Genomic DNA, 24369 nt, shown 5'->3' on the forward strand with positions numbered 1-24369 from the left:
GTCAGTAAACATTGGTCGTAGTGTTATCCAATTGCTTCGAAGTCCGGAATCATTCAGAGTAAACATTGGTCTAGTGTTATCCAATTGTGTGCAGTGAGATTTTCAAATGCATCCCTCCCTCGAGTTGGGCCATTACATTATTCGTGGCCAGACCCTTAATCTTTCTAGATTACCAGGGTCTGGATTTTCCAGGCTACCTCATGTAATCAGATGACACAAAAGTTTTATTCGGAATAGTTTAATCAGAATGACTAAAAAGCTGTCTATGTAAACCCACCTATTGTGGCAAATTCATCTTCTGGTTAATTCCAGTGAATGCACCCTGACACACAATGGCCAGTACACCTTCATTTCTGTGCAGATGTGGCCTTGGGCCTGTTATGAGTGCTTTTGTCTTTGGTCTGACCTTGATCATCTGGGCCACGTAGCTCTCTGGCCCCGTGTACTCGGTAGAGTCCTTGACCTTCACCAGCACGATGAAGAAGAGGTAGTGCCACAGGTTGTGCTCCTCCTTGATGTGCTCCTCGAACGTCACCGTCTTGTTGTCAAACTTGTCTCGCTCCAGCCCTGTGGAGGGTCAAAGCAAGAAAGACAACAGCAGATGTACTCAGGTTTTTTTTTGGATTATCAGTATGACGTGTTTGTGAGTATGTATTTAGGGAGTGTGAGTGTCTGTCTGGGTGTCTTTAAGTGGAGTGTGTGTGTGTGTGTGTGTGTGTGTGTTTCTCACCACAAATGAAGCAGGTGGTCTTGAGCACCTCTTCTTTCTTCTGCTTCTCGCTCCTGAGGTCGGCGAAGGTGTCGATGATCACACCGAAGATCAGGTTCAAGACGATGATGATGACCATGAAGAAGAAGAGCAGGTCATACACCACTCTGGCTGCAAACAGAGGTTCCTGTGCACACACACACACACACACACACATTTGCACATTGCATCAGTATCTATGATCTCATCATACAGTTACTACTAGTTCTTTTTAAGTTGTTGAACTAAGACCTTAGTGATGAAGTGTGTGTGTTTGTGTGTGTGTGTGTGTGTGTGTGTGTGAGTGTGTGTGTGTGTGTGTGTGGGGGTGTGAGCATGTGTGTGTGTGTGTGTGAGTGTGTGTGTGTGTGTGTGCGTGTGTGTGTGTGTGTTACCTCTTTAGATGGTTTACGGAGCACATCTCCCACTCCTCCTCCACTTCTCAGGCCGTGACTCAACACGGTGATGATGCACATCAGCAGTGTGTCACACGCTCTCTCCCCATCCGAGTCTACGCTCACCCAAACACACAGCAACATGTCAGCAAATGCACCTGACAACACACACACACACACACACACACACACACACACACACACACACACACACACACACACACACACACACACACACACACACACACACACACGCGCGCTCTCTCCCCATCCGAGTCTACGCTCGCCCAAACACACAGCAACATGTCAGCAAATGCACCTGACAACACACACACACACACACACACACACACACACACACACACACACACGCTCTCTCCCCATCCGAGTCTACGCTCACCCAAACACACAGCAACATGTCAGCAAATGCACCTGACAACACACACACACACACACACACACACACACACACACACACACACACACAAACACGCTCTCTCCCCATCCGAGTCTACGCTCGCCCAAACACACAGCAACATGTCAGCAAATGCACCTGACAACACACACACACCTAACAACTACACAGAACACACACACACTCATCAACAACTCATACCATCATCTTGGTCTTCTGAAACGCAGGGGTCACCATTCTCTGTGCGACAGCCCCCCACAGGGATGACATCACCAGTCATACTGGCCCCCTCCTCTGTAGCAAGAGAAAACAGATAGAGACAGCACAGGGCTTACTGTACATAATGTATGACAACAGACAGGACAAGTATTAGATATTAATGTCTTCTGTTCTACTTTTACTTTATTTTTAACTGATGTAATGTTCATATTCCGTAAGATGCTTCGGACGAAGGTACGATACCAGAACCATAAATTAGGTACAGTACACCTGAGAACAGGTATGTCCTGTGGCCACGAGCATCCGTTTGTGTTTTTTTTTTTACCCATAGTGCTGTTGGGTATCCTGTCCACCTCCAGGATGAAGTCGTCCTTGAAGAAGATGTAGCCCACGATGGAGAAGAGGTAGACCAGGATGAGGGCCAGCACGGCGGTCAGCACGATGGAGCGGCCGTTACGCGTCACGCTCTTGATCACGTTCAGCAGCGTCTCCTCTCGGTACACCAGGTCAAAGAGCTGCACGACACACACACACACACACACACACACACACACACACACACACACACACACACGACACGCACACGCACACACACACACACACATATAAGAGAGGAGCTAGTATGTTCGATTTAAAGTAGTGGTAGTTGAGATTGAAAAGAAGGGACCATGATTATAACCCAATAGACTTTTTGTCAAATTCAGAGAATTGCTCCTCAGAGTCCTCCAGTTGTCTATTCAGTGTATGCAAAACAACATTTCACAGTCCTGACACTGTAAACAAACAGAGTGGCACTTAGACTGCGCCACAGACAATTTCAGCCAATCGACATGTTACTGCTACCATGTCGCCCCCTGGAGGACAAATGCTGCTACAACGCCGCAGCAGTGTGGTGGTTGTGTGCCGAGTGCTGGTGCAGTACCAGTAAGCTGTAGAAGAAGACGTGTCCACACAGGCCCAGCGTGCAGATGATCAGGTACATGAGGTGGTACAGGAACTCCACGTCCAGCACCATGGCCTTGTAGCCGCGCGTGAACGTGCCCCGGTTGCCCACGAAACTCAGCAGGAAAATAATCTTGTTGCAAACCTGGAATCAGGTGACAAACCAGGACTAAATGAATGAATGAATGAATGAATGAATGAATGAATGAATAAATGAATGGATGAATTCAGACAGTTACGAAGTTACATATGCTAGAAGCGTACTATCATTTTCTAACTCCCATCTGTATCTCTTTGTGTGTGTGTGTGTGTGTGTGTGATTGCTCACGTTGAAGGCTCCCAGCAGTGAGAGAGTGGGCTCCAGGCCGACGGAGAAGCTGAGCCTGAGGATGGTGATGGCGATGAGGGCGCGGACGCCGTGTGGCTGTGGCAGCACCAGCACCATGCCCCACGACGCCAGCACACACACCCACAGCAGCGCCGACAGGGACGGCTCCAACGTGACTGACACACACACACACACATGCAGACACACACACACACACACACACACACATGCAGACACACACACACACACACACACACACACACACACACACACACAGGCAAAGACAAAGGAAAGAGACTTTACTGATTGTTTACCGTGAGCAGTGAGAACAATCTGATTGCTTTGAGAACCTCTTCTCTTTGAGACTCAGTGCCTGGATAATGCAATCCAGCTGGTTATCAGATTCACATGCATACCCCACTTGGCAAGATAGTTATCCAACAGATGAATCACATGCCCACATTGTGTCTTATGTGGAGGGGAGGGAACGAAACAAACCAGCAAGAGACAGAGACAGAGAGGGATGAGATTCTTGTGGAGAGGGGAGAGAGAGAAACAAACCAACAAAGAGGAAGAAAAAAAGAGGGATAAGATTTTTGTGGAGAGGGGAGAATGAAACAAACCAACAAAGAGGAAGAAAAAGAAAGGGATGAGATTATTGTGGAGAGAGAAGAGAGAGGAACAAACCAACAAAGACATTGAAGAAAAAGAGAGGGATGAGATTCTTGTGGAGAGGGGAGAATGAAACAAACTAACAAAGATCAAAGCTAAAGAGAGGGATGAGATTATTGTGGAGGGAAGAGAAAGAAACAAACCAACAAAGAGATCGAAGAAAAAGAGAGGGATGAGATTCTTGTGGAGAGGGGAGAATGAAACAAACTAACAAGGAGATCGAAGAAAAATAGGGGGATGAGAGGGAGGGAACAGAGGGGTGACTGGCTGGAAGTCAGTGGGGAGAGAGACTGTCCAGCTGACCAAGCTGCTGACGTGAGTGACATATGAGATGGGTCAAGCCCAGAGCAGAAACAGGACAGAGTGCTGAAATACACAAGCCTGGAGGCCCATGATTCTGTGTGTGTGTGTGTGTGTGTGTGTGTGTGTGTGTGTGTGTGTGTGTGTGTGTGTGTGTGTGTGTGTGTGTGTGTGTGTGCGTGTGTGTGTGTGAGTGTGTGCGCGCGCAAGCAGTGTGGTGTCCAGGGTTCCTCGCGTACTCACCCCCGCTCACAGCCTCCAGAGGGTAGAAAAAGGCCACCAGCACATTAATGAGCACGGCCAGGTTGAAGGAGATGTTACTCCAGAACGACATGTTCCTGGAACACCAGTACAGCACTGGCTTGGCTGTAATCCACAACACACACACACACACACACACACACACACACACACACACACACACACACACATATACAGTGATAAATGTGGTTGATTAAAATAGAATTCATTTGGTGGACCCATTTTTTTGACAGTTCAGCAAAAGACCAGTTTATAATGGATAAGAATCTCCTGTAAAATTGTGTTTATTGAACACATAAGGGGTTTGCACGGCACATCATCAGATCGGACGTCGCCATATTGGAGATACTCGCATCACAAGAAAGCACTAGGCACTGAATAGATCCCGAGCGTCGTCAAGGCAAATGGTTAATTATTGCCGTGTTTTAGGTTGTACCAATAGGTCAGATCGAGAAAAACATCTGGAGTATTATCAACTTCCAAAAGTTATTATAAAACCAGGGAGAGGAATGCCAGAAGTTATCAGAGGAAAGGAGGCCCTTGTGGTTGGACTTGGTACTGCGCCTCCCTCACCCAACTCATATGGATCTGCGCTGCCAATAAACTGTAATTTCTCGAAAATATCGCTCCTTCTTGAGGTCCAAGTCCTGCCCTATATGCCTTTGTATCTTGAACGCGTTTTGATGAGCTTTTATATTATTTAGACATGGATACAATCACTTAAGGTATCCAGCGTGCATAATACTCCATTGTACTGCGTTCAGTTCTTTACGCCGAGTGCCTCCAACATGGCCATGCAGCTGGGTTACGCCCAGATCTTGACATCCGTTCAAACCCCTTATAGAAAAGGGCTCTATGTGTGCTCCTGCCTATGCACCACCAACTTCATCACAGCCACATAAAAGACACAGTAATCTCTGGATACCCCTGTTTACTATTCTGACCACCGAAGACCATCCATCTGTGTGTGTGTGTGTGTGTGTGTGTGTGTGTGTGTGTGTGTGTGTAGGTGTGTGTGTGTGTGTGTGTGAGAGAGAGAGACACGATGAGTACCTCGTAGCTTCTTCTGCCACCTCATCTCGCTGTAGAGGTCATCTGCGCTCAGGAAGAAGTCGTTGATCTTGCTGCCCTGCTCGTCCCTCTCCGTGCTGTAGTAGACGCGCAGCTTGGACTCGGGCGTCAGGAACGAGCAGATGTTGGGCACCGGGAACACAATCTGCTCCATCGTGCGGTCCTGACGCACTATCTACACACACAAACACACACACACATACACACAAAGGTATGAGAAACAGGAGTTTGCGAGAACAGTGTGTGTGTGTGTGTGTGTGTGTGTGTTGTTAGGTACCTCTATCTGGGCGGTGTGCTCAGTGTAGTACTCCAGGGCCTGGTCATCTCCTCCAGGCTTCAGCAGGATCTGCAGCTCCTTGTTGTGTCGGGACAGCTGAGGAGTAATGGGAGGAAGAGTTACCATGTGGCTATTAGGCTACTTTACTTGGATGCCCTCCTATAGTCTGTCTACAGATACCCTGATTATAAACAAACTGTCTGTTGAAACCCTGTTAGGTTACAAGTTAGGGTTCAGGTTAGGGATTGGGTTTAGTAACGCTGCTGTTCAGTGTACAATTACTCTGTAGGGCACTCTAGGTCAAGCCTCTATAGTGTAAGTGAAGTGTTAACAGTGTAAGCACTAGATAAACTAAATGTATTATTATTACAGTATCTGTTCATGACAGTTTTGAGTGAGTGGGAGTGTGTGGTGTATGTGTGTGTGTGTGTGTGTGTGCGCATGTGTGTGCATAAATTCACACCTGATGGGCGAGAATGTAGATGTTGTGTCCAACGTTCCGTGGCGATGCAGCGTAATCGTCTCCGTTGTCCTCCTGCTCCTCGGGATCCTCGAACTCTGTCTCCCCCTGCTGGTAAGCTTTCTTCATCACTTCCACCTGAAAACAATGTTCTGTCAGCCGAGCTTTGCTTTGTATGGCTGTGTGAGAGCAACAGAGGGGCTTACAGACGACTGTGTGTTATGGCAGAAACTGTAGCTATTGTGGGATTCGCACTGTGGAAAAAAGCTGTTGTGAATCTGTGTTTGCAGTTTATTGCCTCCTTACTAATCCAAATACACATTGTGTGTGTGTGTGTGTGTGTGTGTGTGTGTGTGTGTGTGTGTGTGTGTGTGTGTGTCTGTATACAATCAAGATGACTTACAAGTTCTTTCGGGCGCATGTTGTAAAGAATCCTCTCCGCATTTTCACTGTCATGGCGGCTTTCCATTATGGCCAGCAACAACTTTGAGGCATTATTCTAAAGAAGTGGTAAGGAAGTCTAACATAAGCGCCGATGCAAAGATTTACATACCGAATCAATCCAATGGCAAAAATCCACAAGCCTTTCGCTGAGTGCTATATGTAGGGGTCAGAGGTCAACACTGCCACACATCCACAAGGTCACTCGGTGCTTACCTTCAGTTCTAACACCAGGTCCATTCTTTTCCTGCCCAGAGGGTTGATGTCATTCAAGATCAAAGAGATGATGATGTCAATGCCATTGGACTCATGGGTAGCTATACAATTCTAAGAGTACACATACACATAATTTCACGGTCAGTGCGATAATGTAAAAATATATTGCAGTTGACAATTTATTTTCAGACATATATCATCTTACTTATATGAAGACAGAGCAAGTCTGGATGCATGTTTGTAGTTGCTTGTAGTTGCTATGCTGGTGTACAGTGCACATAGCTGCAGACGTAAGTGCATCACTTTTAAATAACCAATGGATTTAATTGAATGGCACCGATAAAAATAGAACTGAACAGTAATCTACAAGGTGTCAGCAAAAGGGTTTGGCGGTGGTGGGCAGGGTTGTATTGGACACAATGGAATCTAATGTAAGTGAACGTCAGAAGTGGAGGCCTTAATGGAGAAATCCGGCCGATTTTACATGGATCTTGATCGTTAGACATCGCTGAGTATTGTCGATAAGATAAATACCGACCAAAATCGGGGGTGGTTTCTTCACAGCTAATGAGTAGAAAATGTGTCACGTAAGGACTCTGTTCATATTGTACAGACCTAAAGGTGATATTTGAGTCTGTTAAGAAGCAAAAAAGGCACGTTTAGATGATGCCCCCAGACCTAGCATTGTAGCTCAATGGGAGTACTGGCCATTAGCTGCAGCTACTTCAGTTCGGTAGCACCGATTTTGGTCGTTATTTTTCCTATTAACAGTACTCGGCCACGTCTAGCGATCAAGATCCATGTAAAAATCGGCCAGATTTGTCCTTTAAGTGTCTGTATTGCTGGCATTGTTATAGATGATGCCATGTTGGACTCAGACATGCCAACCTGGTTGTCGTGGCAGGGCCCCTGGCAGTACTCGGTGAGGCTCTCGACGGTCTGGTTGATGAGGGCCACGTTCTTCTCATTGATGTAGAGGCCCAACAGGCCCAGGCCTCCGGTGGTGCTGCCACAGATACAGTCCAGGAACTGCAGCGTCTCGCACACCAGGTTGTAGTTGTTCTTGTTGTTCTGACAGCGCAGGAAGTTCTGGGGGAATAGGAGTACACAAGTAAGTTTCATTTGTATAGCACATATAAGACCAAAGTGCTTCACATAGCAAAGAAAAGAAAAAGAAAGAAAGGCAAATAAAAACAAAACGGAGAGCCATAACTATCATGTAAATATAATGAATATGGTTTGGTCCACCAACAACTTAAGCCTTCACCTTTGGGACTAAACCCCCTACCTATGCCTGTCAGAATATCTGATCATGAACAACATCCATGCTGTATCAAGTGTGCACAGGGATACAGCATGGTGACATGAGTACAAAGTCTCTGTTAGCAGTCCTTATGTGCATACTATGTAACACTACATAGACAGATCATTCTCCACGAACATTAAGTTGTAACACACACGTAAGCCCCTCATGATTATGGAGTAACACTCCCTTTTTCTAAAATGCAGATATATTCATATACATGCTTACTGATTGGATGAAAGATGTCAAGATGTGACACAACATTTTTAACCGCCTGAACTGATCCCTTTCCTCAATGAACAAGCCTCCTTACACACACACACACACACACACACACACACACACACACACACACACACACACACACACACACACACACAAAACACGCACACTTGTGCACACTAACATTACCTAGAATAGTAAAAGAAAATGTCTATTTACACAGACTCTGAAACATGACAGATGGAAGATAAAAAATGACCCTTAACTCCACACAAAACACACAGAAACAGCCACACCAGGCGCATAACATCAAAGGGAGCTTGAGCCCCTGCCCTTTATCTTACATGACAGAAAGTGGCCTTTTTATCTGAGAGCTTTTTTTGTTTTAAATAAGTGGCTACATGTTCCTGTTTGCACACAGCTTCTCTGGCTGAATTAAAAACAACTAAATATGCGGTTAGGGGATTAGACTTTGTTGATGTTGAGCAAGGGGCTTGCGCAAGGCGAGGGATTAGAGTGAGGGTGTGGACGTGTGCAATCCTCACTCCCACCATCTTTGCTCTGCCAGAGAAGTTTTCAGTGGCATGAGAGGCTCATGATGACCTTTGACTGGCTCGAGCTGCAGGGGCCTGCAAGCGGTCACGCCTGTCAGACTCTGCCTATGCTCGTCCCCGGCTGCAGATTTGTGCTCAGAGTTAACTGTCCTCGCCATCATGCATCTCAAGGATTAGCCACGTGACAGTTTGGTAGTGGTTAGTGGAAACACCTCCTCTGGGGACCACTGCAGCTCCCAGATCCCCCACATAAACATACACACACACACACACACACACACAAACACACTCACACAAACACACACACACACACACACACACACAAACACACACTCACACAAACACACACAAACACACACACACACAAACACACACACACACACACACACACACACACACACACACACACACACACACACACACAGACACACACACACACACACACACCCCTACCCCCACATCCACACACGCCGCCACACGCACCTGCAGGTCCCGGTTGTGGTTCTCGCACAGCAGCTGCAGGAAGCGCAGGATGGGCTGCATGATGAGGATGACGAAGCTCATCTCGCCGTTGTCGGCGGCCTTGTCGCCCGCGCTGTGCAGGCCTTCGGCCGGCCCGCACACCTCCTCGGGCTCGGCCTCGCGCCGGTACGAGCTGTACGCCTTCTTGGTGATCGCCGAAGCCTCCACAAGCTGCTCGCGCGCCTCGTCTGTCACCATCACGCCGTCCTTCACTGTCCACACAGGAGACACAAGACGGAGGTCATCAGCAGTGCAGACATTTCTAGGGCCAGCCGTGGCCTACTGGTTGGGGCTTTGGGCTTGGAACTGAAGGGTTGCCAGGTTCGATCCCCGACCCAGTAGGAAAAATGTGGCCGGGGGAAGTGGTTGAGCATCGCTGTCCCATGCCCACATCCACGGCTGAAGTGCCCTTGAGCAAGGCACCTAACCCTTCACTGCTCCCCGAGCGCCGCTGTAGCAGGCAGCACACTGCTCCGGGTTAGTGTGTACTTCACCTCACTGTGTGCTCTGTGTGTTCACTAATTCACGGATGGGATAAATGCAGAGACCAAATTCCTTGTATACGCCAGTATACTTGGCCTAGAAACCTGATTTACATTTACGATTTGCATTGACATGACCACCACCAGTACTCAACTTGATCTTTATCCTCATACTTCAGTACTGCTGAATGCATTAGTAGAAGCATCGTCCTTTTTATTGGCATTAGCAAGAGGAAATGGTGTCTGGTCATCTGGGCACAGCTGTTGCTCATCAGTGACTCAGTAAATATGAAGATGATGATGCAATATTCATTATTAGTTTCTGAGGTATGTAATGCTATCTAATTACAGATTAGTCATAAAAATGACCCTTCACCCTGACCAAAAATAGGGTCAAAATGAGACATCAGTATTTCAACAGACATCAGTGTTGGTGTTCCATTTAGCATCATGATATTCTCAAGTATATTTAGTAAATAAACTCAAACAAAGCCATCCAAAGCCATGCCCTAACCTCTTCTCTTCTGAGGCGTCTCTTTGTCTGGGGCATGGTCGTCACGGCGCTTGTTGCCAAGGTCGCTGGTGTTCACGGTGACTGTGGCTTTGATTTCCAGCTGGGCTGCTTTCATGCGGTCGTTGAACACTCTGAAGAACTTCTCCGACTTCTTATCCTCCATCAGACGACAGTAGAATGAGCCCTTCATGGCCCAAACGTTGTGTATTTGGACAGATAGTGAAGAAAAGAAACTGCAGGTTACATAACCCAGTACAGTAAAAGCAAATATAGCAGGATTGAACTGAAACCATTATCATCTAACAATCATAGATACAAAGTACTTCAGGACATACTATACTAGTATCACCAGCACTATGCTTGTGTACTTAAACTGTGAATGACCACAATGAACTACAGAATGAGGCAGGGAGGAAGCAAATAGGAAAAGAACTATAAGGCGTAATGACATTAAGCACAAGCTATATCACTTTATAAAGGTGGCTGAAGGAAATCTATGTAGCTGGAACACTTAAGTTGGTTTTAATCAGTGTGGTTTTCTGGAGCACTGAGAGGACGGAGAGAGAGAGAAGCGTGGAGCCACTTTTGGAGCTGCCCCAGATGAGCTCACAAGAGTCTCGAGGCCAGAGTATAATCACAATCACAAGATGCAGTCAGCAGCACGGCTTTTGTCCTGATTTACTCTCTCAGTGCCAGACTTTAGTGCTTTATTTCTTTTCTTCTTCTTTTGTAAAATGTCATGTCGGCTATCACGACTGACCTGTATAGTGGTGTTCCCACCCTCCAGCAGGGCAATGGCCAATAGGATGCTCTCGTGGAAGACACGGTCACTGTTAGTGTTCATGATGAGGTCGATGACCAAGTCAGATGCCCCCTCACGGTCTAAGTGGCACTGAACTTCTGCCAGGGACATCTCTGCTCGACTCAAGACGCCACCACCTATTCACACATGCACACACACACAGACACACACACACACACACACACACACACACACACACACACACACACTCAGAGTTAACTGACTTTACCTACAGTATATACTGTAGTATTATATATAGTAAGTGACCAACTAATAGGGAGAAAGGACCTCTCACCTGATTGGCTCTTCACTGGTGCGACAGGTGTGAGGGCGGTGTTACTGAAGGCCGTCAGGCTGTCTCTTCTACCTCCAGTTCTGAAGGTGCCATAGTAACGATTCACCAGAATCTGCCTCAGTGCCTCACCCTATTCGAAGATCAATGGGTGTAAATGTATACCGTACACACAGTGTCTCAGAGATGATTGAACTGTCCTTCACACATCACCACCAGTGGTACTTGTATTAGCTTGGTTCACTAAGTCACTAAGTCCTACATATCAACCCACAGAATTAGGAGAGAGCAGAACAGCAAATGGTGCGATCAGAGCATTAGGAAGTCAGAGAGGAAGTCAAAGTTTTGCATGACTGTAATGAGAAGTCAGGGCAAGTGATGACAGTATAGTAATCTTTGTTTGTCTCTGTGTGTGTGTGTGTGTGTTTGTGTGTGTGTGAGAGTGTGTGTGTGTGTGTGTGTGTGTGTGTGTATTTCTCAGTGTTGTTGACATGTAAGGATGTGGCAGCCTGAGTCAGCCTCCATGTTAATGCTCTCACACATTGGCGCCGGCATGGTTGCGGTGCACTCCTCTTCCAGTACTCCATGACTTAAGATTCCATGTTTCCACGACAACCCCACACACCATTGTGGAACTCTTTTACCTCCACTGTGTAGATTATGATTCTGTTCTAGGCTACTTTTGTCAGTGCCACTCAATAAAATTCATTGTTTATCAAATGATTGATGAAGTTTTGGCAGAGGTGTGCATGGGCAAATGACAGAAAGTGTCGGCGCTCTCATGTCGGCGCCTATATGCGGTGCACTTTGCTTATTGGGTTATTGGGTTATTGGTTAGCTGTGAGAGAGTTCAGAGATGACCTACCCTCCGCTGGTCCTCGCGCTGTTTCTGAGGCTGGCTCAGATCCACTTCCTTGGCCAGTCAGCCAAACAGACAACAGAGGCCCACACACCGGGTACGGCAATGTCAGCACCATGCAAAACAGGAGTTCATGCTAAAGACGCTCAACATGTTAGCGCTAGGCTAATGTCTATGCCAGAGCTTGTACTGGCTAAGGGGATGGGGAGATAACATGCCTGGAGCTAAGGAAGGCTCCACACTCGGTAGGAAATCATTGAATATCAAATCACCTCCGGCTTGATATTCAAATTTACTTCACAGCTATGGATCATCCTCGGGTCTATGCAAAGCAATACAACCAAAGCAGCCTTAACGTAATGACTGATTGAGTTGTATAGACATTGTAGGATGAGATGCCCACGTTTATGATACTAACACACCACGCTAAAATGCTAATGCTAACATCCATGTCAATGCAACACTCTAATACTCAGAAACACCTTAAACTCCATTAACCTGATGGTGTGAGAGGCGGGGGGAGGAGGGGGGGGGTGCTACCAGGATGAAGAAAGGAGGAATATAAGAAAGGAAAGAGCAACAGCTGAACTGAGAGATAAAAAAAGAGGACAACCTTAGCCACGTCCATGTCATCATCATAGGCCATGAGCTGAAACAGAGTGGGGAGGTTAGTGCAGGCCGTGATCCACTCGCTCACACACAGCACACACTCATTTCATCAAGAGATCGTGAAGTTGTGGAGTTAGAGACAAGCATGCGGTGTGCAGGCATGCAAGCTGATGAGATTTGGGTGCCTTGCATTTTAAGAGCTCAGCTTAGTGGATCATTTACGCCTGCTCCTGGGCAGGGCAGGTCTACTGCTGCTGGTGTGGGGGAGATGTTGGAAGCTAGCCTGGTAAGATGTTTTTGATTTGAAGTCCGTTGGCGAGCATGATGTTGATGTCTGATGTCTCTCTTCCTCTCCGCGTGTTCATACCTTCTCTCCGTAGCCGCGGTCTTTGGTCATCATCTCCCGGAGCGTCTGCAGCACTTTGATGCACAGACGCTCCTCATTCTCCTCCAGCAGCTGCTTCGTGTGTTTAATCAACCTGCAGAGGGAAGAGTGAGAGGGGGGGGGGGCACACACACACACACACACACACACACACACACACACACACACACACACAGAAAAAAACAGACGTATAAGGAAAGAGACAGAGACAGTTACACATTAAACACATTAAAGCTGTCAGGGAAGCTTTACAAGCTCAGTCTGTTCATATACATTATATATACTGGCCTCCAAACAATGCACACGCTCACTAGCACACACACACACACACACACACACACAGTAACACACACACACACACACACACACACACACACACACACACACACAGTGCCTTGTCTCACTTGCAGATGAAGCCTCCACTCTCACACTTGCGGTGGGCCTCAGTGTGCTCTGGGAAAAGAAGCTCAGGCCGATGGAGGACGTCCACCAACACTGACAGCTCGGCCTGCACCAGCGGCCTCAGGCGTTCCTCCAACGCAGACACTATGTCCTAGTTACACACACACACACACACACACACAGAGGTATACACATAGCGAAAAGAGTCAGGTGGTGTAAGACAGAGGCACCTGGAAGCTATTATGAGCTAAAATGAAGTAGCCATGCTGTCTAGGAACATTAGAAATGAACACTAGTTTTAGCCTGCGGCTTTACTTTTGGAACTAAAAATATAAATATGTGGTACTAAACATCCCCCAACTATTCAGTGTAAAATCAGTAAAATCCGGCACCGCAGAGACATTTAAGGTGCTGAACATTCTGTCCTGTCCCTATCCATGTGAGGTTCATTCTTAAACCAAGACAAACAAACAAACACACACACACACACACATACACACACATACGCATACACATGCACACACATGCACACATACGCACACACATGCACACATACGCACACACACACACACACACACACACACACATACACATGCACACACATGCACACATACGCACACACATGCACACATACGCACACACACACACACACACACACACACACACACACACACACACACATACGCACACACATGCACACATACGCACACGCACTCACACACACACACATACGCACACACATGCACACATACGCACACACATACGCACACACATGCACACATCAGTCTGTCATCTGCACTTGAGGAACAGCGAGCCCTGAGGGACTCCGTAGACGCCTCTGAGCATGTCACCATGCAGCATTCCCCACCTGGAGCCTCTCGATGATGTTCCTGTAGTCTCGGGAGGTGGCGAGCACCGAGTCCTTCCGGGCGGCGTTCCGAGCCGACTGCCTCCAGCTCAGCGCCGTCTTCTGCACGATGTTGTTGGACTTCACAAACAGGTTATTCACCTGGCAGTCCAGGTCCACAGGGATGGCTATCGTCCGGCTTTTGGCTTTAAGCAAGCACAAAAACACATAGCACAACAAACACCAACAAAAGCAAGGTCTATTAGTAATTAAGTGTCCCACACACCCAAATATATATCTCTTTACTAGACCAGGGGTCTATTCTAAGAATGTAAATGTAAGAATGATTAATGACAAGCTAACTAAGCTAACTCTGAGTATGTGGGCAACTTCCTAATAGAAGAGCATATGGGTTTGTTTTGCTGGGAGAAAGAAGCCAGTGTTTCCCAAAGAATTGAATTCCATATGTGGTGGTTGGTTTGCAGAATTAACTTGAATGCAACAGTTTTTAACAAATTAGCACAGCGTGGTTATGATACTAACCAGATTTAAGCACAATTTACTACAACCTGGAAAATCATTGTGTGGTGGTCAATGTTGATATTGTGGTGGGCCGCCACAAATAAGTCAATGTATGGGAAACACTGGAAGCCAAGGGGCTCATCTAGTAGTATGTTTACGACTGAGTTAACTTAGCCAGCTTTGTTACTAAACCACATTTTTGGGCGTACACATTTTGGCATTGCCCCCAGGGCTCAGAGGAAATGTCAGATTAGCTCTGACGTGATTTGATCCTAGCGCAGCTCTCACCAACATCGCTGAGCACCTTAATGCAGTTCTCCACGTTGCCCTTCTGACCCGGGACCAGCCAGTTGCAGTGATAGACTCGGAACACGCCCTGCAGGAGCTGCACAAACACGGGCTGCCGCGTCTGATGCAGGCGAGAGGGGAGGCGCGGTTATTCAAACGACCTCAAAGGCATAGTGATGGCTGAGTTGGATAGGAGGATATGTATATTAAAGACATAGTAAGTTGGATAGGAGGATATGTGTATTAAAGGCATAGTGATGGCTGAGTTGGATAGGAGGACATGTGTACTAAAGGCATAGTTATGGCTGAGTAACAGGAGAAAGGAGGAACAAGCTGCCAAGTCTGACGCAGGGAGAGAGGGTAGACATAGTTATTCAAAAGAGCACAACCACAGAGCCACAGTGATGGCGGAAAGGTGGGGAGATATGGATATTCATAAGAACACAACAGACAGAATGGACCCTGAGTCTGACATGTTAATGATGATGATGATGATTGATGATGATTGATGATGATGAAAACCAAATAAAAAAAAAAGTTGCAGCGGACTATCTGATTCATGGAGATCAAGATGGTGGTATAGTGATGGTTGAGAGGATAATGGACTGGTTGGATGGAAGGATACAACAGATGGATAGAAGAAAAAGAGTGATAGATAGATGGATGGATGGATGAGTAGCACTTGCCTGCAGGCTGGTGCTCTGGTCAGAGAAGGGCGAGCTGAAGAAGGTGGTAACGATGCTCATGATGGTCTCGGTCACGTAGCGCTCCAACACGGTGTCCGCGTGCTTCCTGTCACTCGTGTTGTTGCACACCTACAGGAAGCAGGCAACACTTACATGAAGCAGGTTACACTCATGTTGGAAGCTAGCCTGGTAAGATGTTGACATCAGACATCAAGAGAGACATCAGACATCAACATCATGCTCGCCAACGGACTTCACACACCTACAGGAAGCAGGTTACACTCATCATGCAAATGTGTCTGTGTGTGGGCATGTGTCTGTGTGTGTCTCTGTGTGTGTGTGTGTGTGTGTGTGTGTGTGTGTGTGTGTGTGTGTGTGTGTGTGTGTGTGTGTGTGTGTGTGTGTGTGTGTGTGTGGGCATGTGTCTGTGTGTGGGCATGTGTCTGTGTGTGGGCATGTGTCTGTGAGTGTGTGTGTCTGTGTGTGTCTGTGGGCATGTGTCTGTGTGTGTCTGTGTGTGGGCATGTGTCTGTGTGTGTGTGTGTGTGTCTGTGTGTGTGTGTCTGTGTGTGGGCATGTGTCTGTGTGTGTGTGCGTGTGTGTCTGTGTGTGGGCATGTGTCTGTGTGTGTCTGTGTGTGTGTGTCTGTGTGTGTGTGTGTGGGCATGTGTCTGTGTGTGTGTGTGTGTGTCTGTGTGTGTGTGTCTGTGTGTGGGCATGTGTCTGTGTGTGTGTGCGTGTGTGTCTGTGTGTGGGCATGTGTCTGTGTGTGTCTGTGTGTGTGTGTCTGTGTGTGTGTGTGTGTGTCTGTGTGTGTGTGTGTGTGTGTGTGTCTGTGTGTGGGCATGTGTCTGTGTGTGTGTGTGTGTGTGTGTGTCTGTGTGTGGGCATGTGTCTGTGTGTGTGTGTGTGTGTGTGTGTGTGTCTGTGTGTGGGCATGTGTGTGACTGTGTCATGTAAGGGAGCCTTCGGTTCACTGATCAAATAACTCCAAATGACTGAATTAAATCAACTAACTGAAATGTGTGCTTTATGTGTGTGTGTGTGTGTGTGTGTGGGGGGGGGGGGGTGAAGGTGGAGGACTGCAGGATTGGCTCTCACTCTGCAGATGTCCACCAGGAAGTCATCGAAGAGCTTCCACATGTGGTTGCTCGTGTAGATCTCCTTCATCTCCACCTCCGTGTCCACGTAGCAGTGGTTCAGGAAGTTGACGTACGCCATCTTCATCTGCACCACACACACACACACACACACACACACACACACACACACACACCACACACACACACACACACCACACACATTACCCATCTCTGCAAAGGCCGTCATGCAAATGTTACCCCTTCAACAAATCCCAACAAACACAACACAACACACCCAAAACCCCTAAAGTACACCTTTATTTTATTTAATTGTTTATTTAGATAGGGACAGTGCATATTGATGGACATCAGTACAAGTACACAATGTAAATATGCTAGAGTTAGCACCATAGCTACAGTAGTTTTCATCTATTGTCCCTAGGCAGATACATTCACCTATACTAAAATAAAACACAACAACCAGAAACAACCTGAAGTGAACACAAACACTGTGTCAATGCAAGGCTCACCTCGGGAATGCAGTCCTCGTGAGTGACCACACGCACGATGTCGTCTAGCGGCAGCAGGGAGTTACACTTGATCTCGGTGTAGACGTTCTTGCCCTCGGTGCAGACAGCCAGCAGCTCCACCAGGTGGATGTGGTAGCGCAAGGCACTGTTGGGGTCCAAGCGCTCACGCTCCAGACGCATCATCTGCACAAGCGTCTGGAAGGACGCACGGTCGTTGTAGAACACCAGCACGTCCTCGCCTGCGTTCACAAGCTGAGGAAATGGATAAGTGTGTGCATATTCAGTGCGTCTGATTGCTTAAAGGTACACTATGCAAGATTTTCACCTTAATATAACCTTTACGAAGCCAATTTGATGGTAAACGAACTTGTAACAGGGAATCGTTCACCTAGCATAGCCATACAGCATAGCCGTAGCAAGTCGCTAACGAGAGAACCAGCCATGGAACTTCAAGAATAGTCGACCCAAACACATCTCGCGAGTTTTACCTGAAACTGCATAGTATACCTTTAAGTTTAAGTGTAAGCTTTTTAGTAGTGACTGTCATAGTCATAGAATTTATTTATGTGAAAAGAAAATGCTAAATCTGTTCAAATATATAAATATAATACAGTATATAATGCCATTTTATGCTTTTATTTACTATATTCTTTGCTTTTGTTTCTTTGTTTATATTGAAATACCCCTGTGTATGAAATGCACTATATAAATAAACTTGCCTTGCCTTATATACAATAATATGTACATTTTTAGACAACAATAACATATAAACTCATAGTGCATTCAGGTGACATACAGACCACCACACTCCCACCAACCCAGATGCTTAAGGCTTGTGTTACAGCAACAAATGCCTGTGTGTATACCAGCCATGGGATTTGGCTGTCATCCAGGAATGACATACTTTGGGGGAGACGTTCCCATCAACATGTGGCTACATTCACCTCGGCCATGACGATGTCCTGGCACTTCTTGATGAACTTGTTCTCGGCCTTTACAATGGTCTGCAGGAACTTGAGGTACTGGACGTGCCGGCCGTGGGTCTCGATGCAGTGGACAAAGTGCTGCACGACCCGCTCGTTGATCTCGCTGCACAGCTGGAAGTTGTTCATGAAGATGTGCTGCATGGTCACTGCCTCCAGGATCTAGCAGAGGGACAGGAGGAGGTTAAGTAGGGAGGAAGCTGATCCTTATATTGAAGTGGTTTAACTGTTCCAGAAAACTAAACAAACAATGTGTGTGTGTGTGTGTGTGTGAGAGAGAGAGAGAAAGAGAGACAGACTGTGTGTGTGTGTGTGTGTGTGTGTGTGTGTGTGTGTGTGTGTGTGTGTGTGTGTGTGTGTGTGAGTGTGTGTGTGTGAGTGTGTGTTTGTGTCTCTATGTGGTGCGTGTTTGTGTCTGTGTAAGAGAGAGAAAGAGAGAGAGAGACTTTGTGTGGTTGGTTGTGTGTGTGTGTGTGTGTGTGTGTGTGTGTGTGCCTGCGTGAGAGAGAGAGATAGAGACGGAGTTCATGTTTGTTTACCCCTGGATTGAGGAACAGGTTGATGTGCTTGTGCAAAAGTGCCTGGTTCTGTTGGTTCCCAGCGCAAAAGTTCTGCAGGAACTGATGAGCCAGAGTCATGATCTCCTGCATGCGCACATCCTCGCCCTGAAACACAACACGGACGGACTGAAGAAAATGTGGACTTCTGACTGAGCTACTATGATACAAGCTACACGTGGCACTGGCAGTTCTTCACTTTTAATGTCCCTAACAGTTATCCTACTAACAATGCTGAAGGGTCTTCTTAGTTCTCTCTGTCTCTCTCTTTCCATCTCTCTCTGTCTCTCTCTTTCTCTCTTTTACACACACACACACACACACACACACACACACACACACACACACACACACACACCTTCTCGTAGGGGATCTGCAGCAGCTCCAGCACCACACTGTGAGCCCCCATGTTTCTCAGGAGCCTCTGCTGCTGCTTCTTACTCTTCCGGCCCGATAGACTGTCCAGTACACACAGCCTGCTGAGACGCAACAGCACCTAAACACACACACACGCATACACACAGACACACACGCACACACACACACACACACACAGACACACACACACAAAGACACACACACACAAAGACACACACACACACACACACACACACACGCAATGAAAAGCATACAAATGAGAGTTATACATAAACATGCTATATCAACACATGCCATTTGGAAACATACATTAATAACAGGCCCTTACACACTACACACACTGACTCATGGATATATACAGTAGCAGCAGCTGGTACCAGCTGGTATTCCCACGGTAGCTTGACCTCACCTCCTTCACCAGTCTATAGTTGGAGCTGCTGGTGCTCTCTACTTTCTTTGGGTTGTCTGAACCACCTAAATTGGAATCCCCCTACAATGGAAGTACACAAGGACACAGCAATTTATCTTATCCTTAATTTTAAGACAGAAGCATACTTTGAGAGCTGGCTGTGTATATGTATGTGTACAGCATGATATATGATTATGTGTGTGTGTGTGTGTGTGTGTGTGTGTGTGTGTGTGTGTGTGTGTGTGTGTGTGTGGGTGCGTCACCTTATGGTGTGTGTCAGTCGCCATATTGTCCCCTGTGTCCATCCCTGAATCGCCGCCCTGCCTCTTGTAGACCCACAGCTCAGACTTCTCCACGATGGAGCGCAACTGGTCCAGATCGCTCTTGATCTGCTTGTAGTTCTCCACATCCTGACTGGTGACCAGCAGCTGGACCTACAGCATTACACAAGGAGACCATCAGAGCAATTCATCGTCTCTAGTTTCTGGTGACAAGCGGCTGGACCTACAGCATTACACAACAGAGAAGAGACCATCAGAGCCATTCATCACCTCTGGTTTCTCCTTTTGGCATTCTGATATTGGTACTTTACATAAACTGCCAGTGTTGACGCATTACAGTTTTGTTTTTCTCGATCCCTTTAATGCTTGAGTCAACTCTGACATCACGTTTTCAAAACAATTACAGTTATTTTCGATCGCTTTAATGTTTAATTTTGAAAACAATTAACACGCAGGTCTAAACAAAAGCACTCTGGCCAAAAATTACACATTTTGCTTGCAAAAGGCTCTTAACTCTCTCAAAACCTTTAAAACATGCAGCAAAAGCTCATTTTGCCTTCAAACAACACATCTTGTAGTCAAATGTGTCAGCCAAATGTAATGTAAAACCACTGTGTGATTTCAATCAATCATTACATATTGGACAACAAAATGTGATATGAGTTACATTTACCCAAAATTCTAAATTGAGATTTTGGTAGCAATGGACAGAGGACACAGTAAGCTTTACAGTTTTTCTCGATTGCTTTGACCAGCTTAAAGAAACTGGGATCCACTTGGTCTTCATGAACACCTTCTTTGCACAGCAGAAGTCATCTCTTGCAAATGTGTTCACATGTTTTCATTGGGTTCACACAGTTCTCACACCCTTTTGCAAAACAGTTAACACAGATGTCATTCAAAGACTCCAAACTCTATTGGTCTCCCTGTGCTAAACAAAAGCAAAACATCTATTCATAGGTAGTAGAGATTCCTTGCATAAGTCTGAATCTCTGATGCACCTGTGTGAGACTCCTTTGCACTCCTTTGAGACTCCTTTGCACAATTCTTCAATCAGCAATCAAAACTGTGTTAACTGTTTTGCAAAAGCTGGTGTGAGAAATGTGTGAACCCAATGAAAAAGTGTGAGCACATTTGCAAGAGATGTTCTTCTGTGCTGTGCAAAAGTGTCAATGAAGACCAAGTAGATTCCGGTTTCTTGAAGCAGGTCAAAGCAATCAAGAAATAATTATAAGACACATTTATGTGTGTCAGTTTTGATTTATTTACAGTAAATGTGGAATGGATCAGTATAAATTAACTTTAATACTAAATACTATTACTTGGTTTGATTCCTTAATCTCTCGTTCTCTCTCTCTCTCTCTCTCTCTCTCTGTGTATGTGTTCATATGTGTGTGGGGAGTACCTGCTTGAAGGCCTGCAGCACCTCCTGTCTCTGGCTGAAGTGCCTGAAGAGCAGATGCAGGGCTTTGGACACCAGAGGAGGGTAGTCATGCATGGTCAGGTGGAGGAGAACCCGCAGGAAGGTCCGGCCACCGTGGTCATCCAGGTCCAGACGAGTGTTTTCTTCACTGTGATCACACACACACACACACACACACACACACACGCACACACGCACACATACACACATACACACACACACACACTTATACCTACATCCTGACTTCACACATGGCTCAGTACATGGTGTGGCCTTCTTCTAACAGGTGGCTTTACCTTCCCCCAAAGATGCCTTCTGCTTGCTCCTCTATGTGCTCAAAGTCCAGCGCACCTAAAACAAGATCATTTGGCTATCATTTTCATTTTCTTTCACTCTCTCTCTCTCTCTCTCTCTCTCTCTCTCTCTCTCTCTCTCTCTCCTCTCGCACACACACACACACACACACACACACACACACACACAGAGAAATAATCCCATAAACACTCTTACCCTGCACGTTGGCCTGTGGGTCCTGGCTGGTGGATGGATCAGCCTGAGGATTGCTCTCGTCAAACTCATTCTTGAAGATGCAGAGCAGGCAGGAGATGCGGTAATCCAGCCTCACATTCAGAATGAACTACAGGAAGCAGAAAGGGGCAAAAACACACTTACAATAGAATTGGATAAAGGATAGCATAGAAAGGATAGCATGGGTGGTTCCTACTGTGATGAACCCGCACGTTTGTATGCTACCTCGGCTCTATGTTTTCCAAGTCCCACAGACGCTGATGTCCCTAATTGGACCTGATGAAATATCTGATGGAGGCGTGTCTGACGTCCCTAATTGGACCTGATGAAATATCTGATGGAGGCGTGTCTGACGTCCCTAATTGGACCTGATGGAGGCGTGTCTGACGTCCCTAATTGGACCTGATGGAGGCGTGTCTGACGTCCCTAATTGTACCTGATGAAATATCTGATGGAGGCGTGTCTGACATCCCTAATTAGATGGAGGTGTGTCTGCTCTGAGAAAAAGGGCCACTCTTCTGAGGTCTTGCCGAGATTACTTTGAGCGGCCTTTTTTTGTGTAGGAGAGTTGTAACAATAAACTCGCTTCTTTGTCTCGAAACCATTCTGTTGTCTCTTAAATCTATTACAATAGCCGAGTATACTGTAATAGTACATACCAGTGTCATTGCATGCCTTTTCCAGATGTGTTACAGACATTATGTCCATTTGGGTATATTTTTGAGCCTCAAGTCAAGAAAACAAACTGTCATACAGTCATGCACCTGGAGAATCTCTATGATCTTGAGTTTGGTGTCCATGACAAGGATGTCCTGTTTCTGAGGTTCTGTGGTGGCCTTCACCGTGTCTCCATCTTGGGGGGTCGATGGCGTCAGAGGCAGGAAGCCCCCTCCCCTCAACACCACCTGAGTCATCAGCTCCCCCACCCCGTGGATGGAGCGCATGACGTTACTGCCTGTGGAGAGACACGACCAATCGCAGCTTCAACTGTGTGCACTGTGCTCAGAGAGTTGTTTTAGAATTTTCGAACGAAAGGGTTGGTAATTGGTGGTTTTACGATAGCATTCAGAACATTAGGCCGGATTATCCAGTGAGTTTTATGCAGCCATCCATGTCCTTATTTACAGTTGGAGGTTTATTAATATGCATTGATGATGCACAGAAGCTATGATAAGAACCTCAAACTACCAACAGGATAATATTGTCTATTCAGAAAATGATGCTGTCTCAAGTCCTGCAGGCTTCCTGTTGCACTGCTTCAACAATAACAATAACATATGCCTCTCTGTGTATTCAAAACTCATAAAGTTAATCCACAATGATGCAAAAACAAGCCCAATTGAGGAGTAGAGGAGTGTGTTTTTCACCTTTCCCTGGTTCTCTGTCCAGTTTGACAGGGAAGGAGCTGACGTGCACACAGTCAAGGATGGCCAGCAGGATCTTGGTCAGGCGCAGCAGGTCATTGAAGTTGTAGAAGCCAAAGTAGATCAGATTCCTGGCCAGATTCACCACCTACACGTGCAAACACAGAGTGGACATTGAGGGTGTGTACTTTCTAATACTCAGTGGGCTCAGTGAGTTAAGGCTGAGACAATAAGAATGTAAATATGCATGAAAGAGCCATTGTGTGAGTAGTATTATAGCATAGGGCTTTTATTTACCAGTATGACAGTATGAAATGAATGGTGTGTCTGTGTGTGTGTGTGTGTGTGTGTGAGTAAGGGAGTGATCGAGTGAGCGAGCGAGCGATCGTGTGTGTGTGTGTGTGTGTGTGAGATAGAGATAGAGAGAGAGAGAGAGAGAGAGAGAGAGAGAGAGAGAGAGAGAGAGAGAGAGAGAGAGAGAGAGAGAGAGAGAGAGAGAGAGAGAGAGAGAGTCTATGAGGTCAGGTTTCTGTGGTGAGTGACTCACCTCAAAGGTGAGCTTGTTCTTCTCCTTGTCTGCAAAGGGGAAGCTCTGGCAGACCACGTCCCGCAGGTAGTTCTCCACAAACTCCATGGTCTGGGAGAAGCGCTCCTTCACCTCGTCCCGCGACGTGCCGTCATTATCATAGCTGCCACAGAGAGAGAGAGAGAGAAGGGTCAAATCCTCAGCTTCCATTGGCTCTAAGGCTAGCTCTCTGATTGATGGTGGTGGTGGTGGGGGGGGGGGGGCTTACTCGTCG

The 24369-nt window shown here is 46.6% G+C and overlaps 1 protein-coding gene across 5 annotated transcripts in view; it reads right to left on the minus strand.

Annotated features, from left to right (window-relative positions):
• The window catches only part of itpr1a (inositol 1,4,5-trisphosphate receptor, type 1a), a 45643-nt gene that overhangs the window by 3007 nt on the left and 18267 nt on the right, over positions 1-24369 (minus strand). For 3 of the 5 annotated variants that reach the window (XM_042090738.1, XM_042090737.1, XM_042090742.1), the window contains 39 exons: positions 24364-24369; positions 24117-24258; positions 23573-23717; positions 22970-23160; positions 22188-22314; positions 21974-22028; positions 21660-21825; positions 20237-20407; positions 19974-20054; positions 19545-19682; positions 19169-19294; positions 18591-18791; positions 17647-17898; positions 17136-17261; positions 16035-16163; positions 15349-15469; positions 14560-14744; positions 13694-13842; positions 13272-13383; positions 12909-12944; positions 12302-12349; positions 11440-11569; positions 11103-11281; positions 10343-10526; positions 9308-9558; positions 7634-7834; positions 6746-6856; positions 6492-6587; positions 6092-6226; positions 5629-5724; positions 5334-5526; positions 4263-4385; positions 3048-3223; positions 2700-2864; positions 2103-2292; positions 1760-1852; positions 1144-1259; positions 731-896; positions 407-567 (listed from right to left, as the gene is read on the minus strand). The exon at positions 24364-24369 is cut by the window's right edge and continues 246 nt beyond it. In XM_042090738.1, the coding sequence (XP_041946672.1) occupies positions 407-567; positions 731-896; positions 1144-1259; positions 1760-1852; positions 2103-2292; positions 2700-2864; positions 3048-3223; positions 4263-4385; positions 5334-5526; positions 5629-5724; positions 6092-6226; positions 6492-6587; positions 6746-6856; positions 7634-7834; positions 9308-9558; positions 10343-10526; positions 11103-11281; positions 11440-11569; positions 12302-12349; positions 12909-12944; positions 13272-13383; positions 13694-13842; positions 14560-14744; positions 15349-15469; positions 16035-16163; positions 17136-17261; positions 17647-17898; positions 18591-18791; positions 19169-19294; positions 19545-19682; positions 19974-20054; positions 20237-20407; positions 21660-21825; positions 21974-22028; positions 22188-22314; positions 22970-23160; positions 23573-23717; positions 24117-24258; positions 24364-24369 (5473 nt within the window). The remainder of the gene's footprint in view (positions 1-406; positions 568-730; positions 897-1143; positions 1260-1759; positions 1853-2102; positions 2293-2699; positions 2865-3047; positions 3224-4262; positions 4386-5333; positions 5527-5628; positions 5725-6091; positions 6227-6491; positions 6588-6745; positions 6857-7633; positions 7835-9307; positions 9559-10342; positions 10527-11102; positions 11282-11439; positions 11570-12301; positions 12350-12908; positions 12945-13271; positions 13384-13693; positions 13843-14559; positions 14745-15348; positions 15470-16034; positions 16164-17135; positions 17262-17646; positions 17899-18590; positions 18792-19168; positions 19295-19544; positions 19683-19973; positions 20055-20236; positions 20408-21659; positions 21826-21973; positions 22029-22187; positions 22315-22969; positions 23161-23572; positions 23718-24116; positions 24259-24363) is intronic. The other 2 variants (XM_042090739.1, XM_042090740.1) reach the window with 2 other exon arrangements.

The sequence above is a fragment of the Alosa sapidissima genome, chromosome 4, assembly GCF_018492685.1.
Source record: "Alosa sapidissima isolate fAloSap1 chromosome 4, fAloSap1.pri, whole genome shotgun sequence".
NCBI classification, from domain to species: domain Eukaryota; kingdom Metazoa; phylum Chordata; class Actinopteri; order Clupeiformes; family Clupeidae; genus Alosa; species Alosa sapidissima.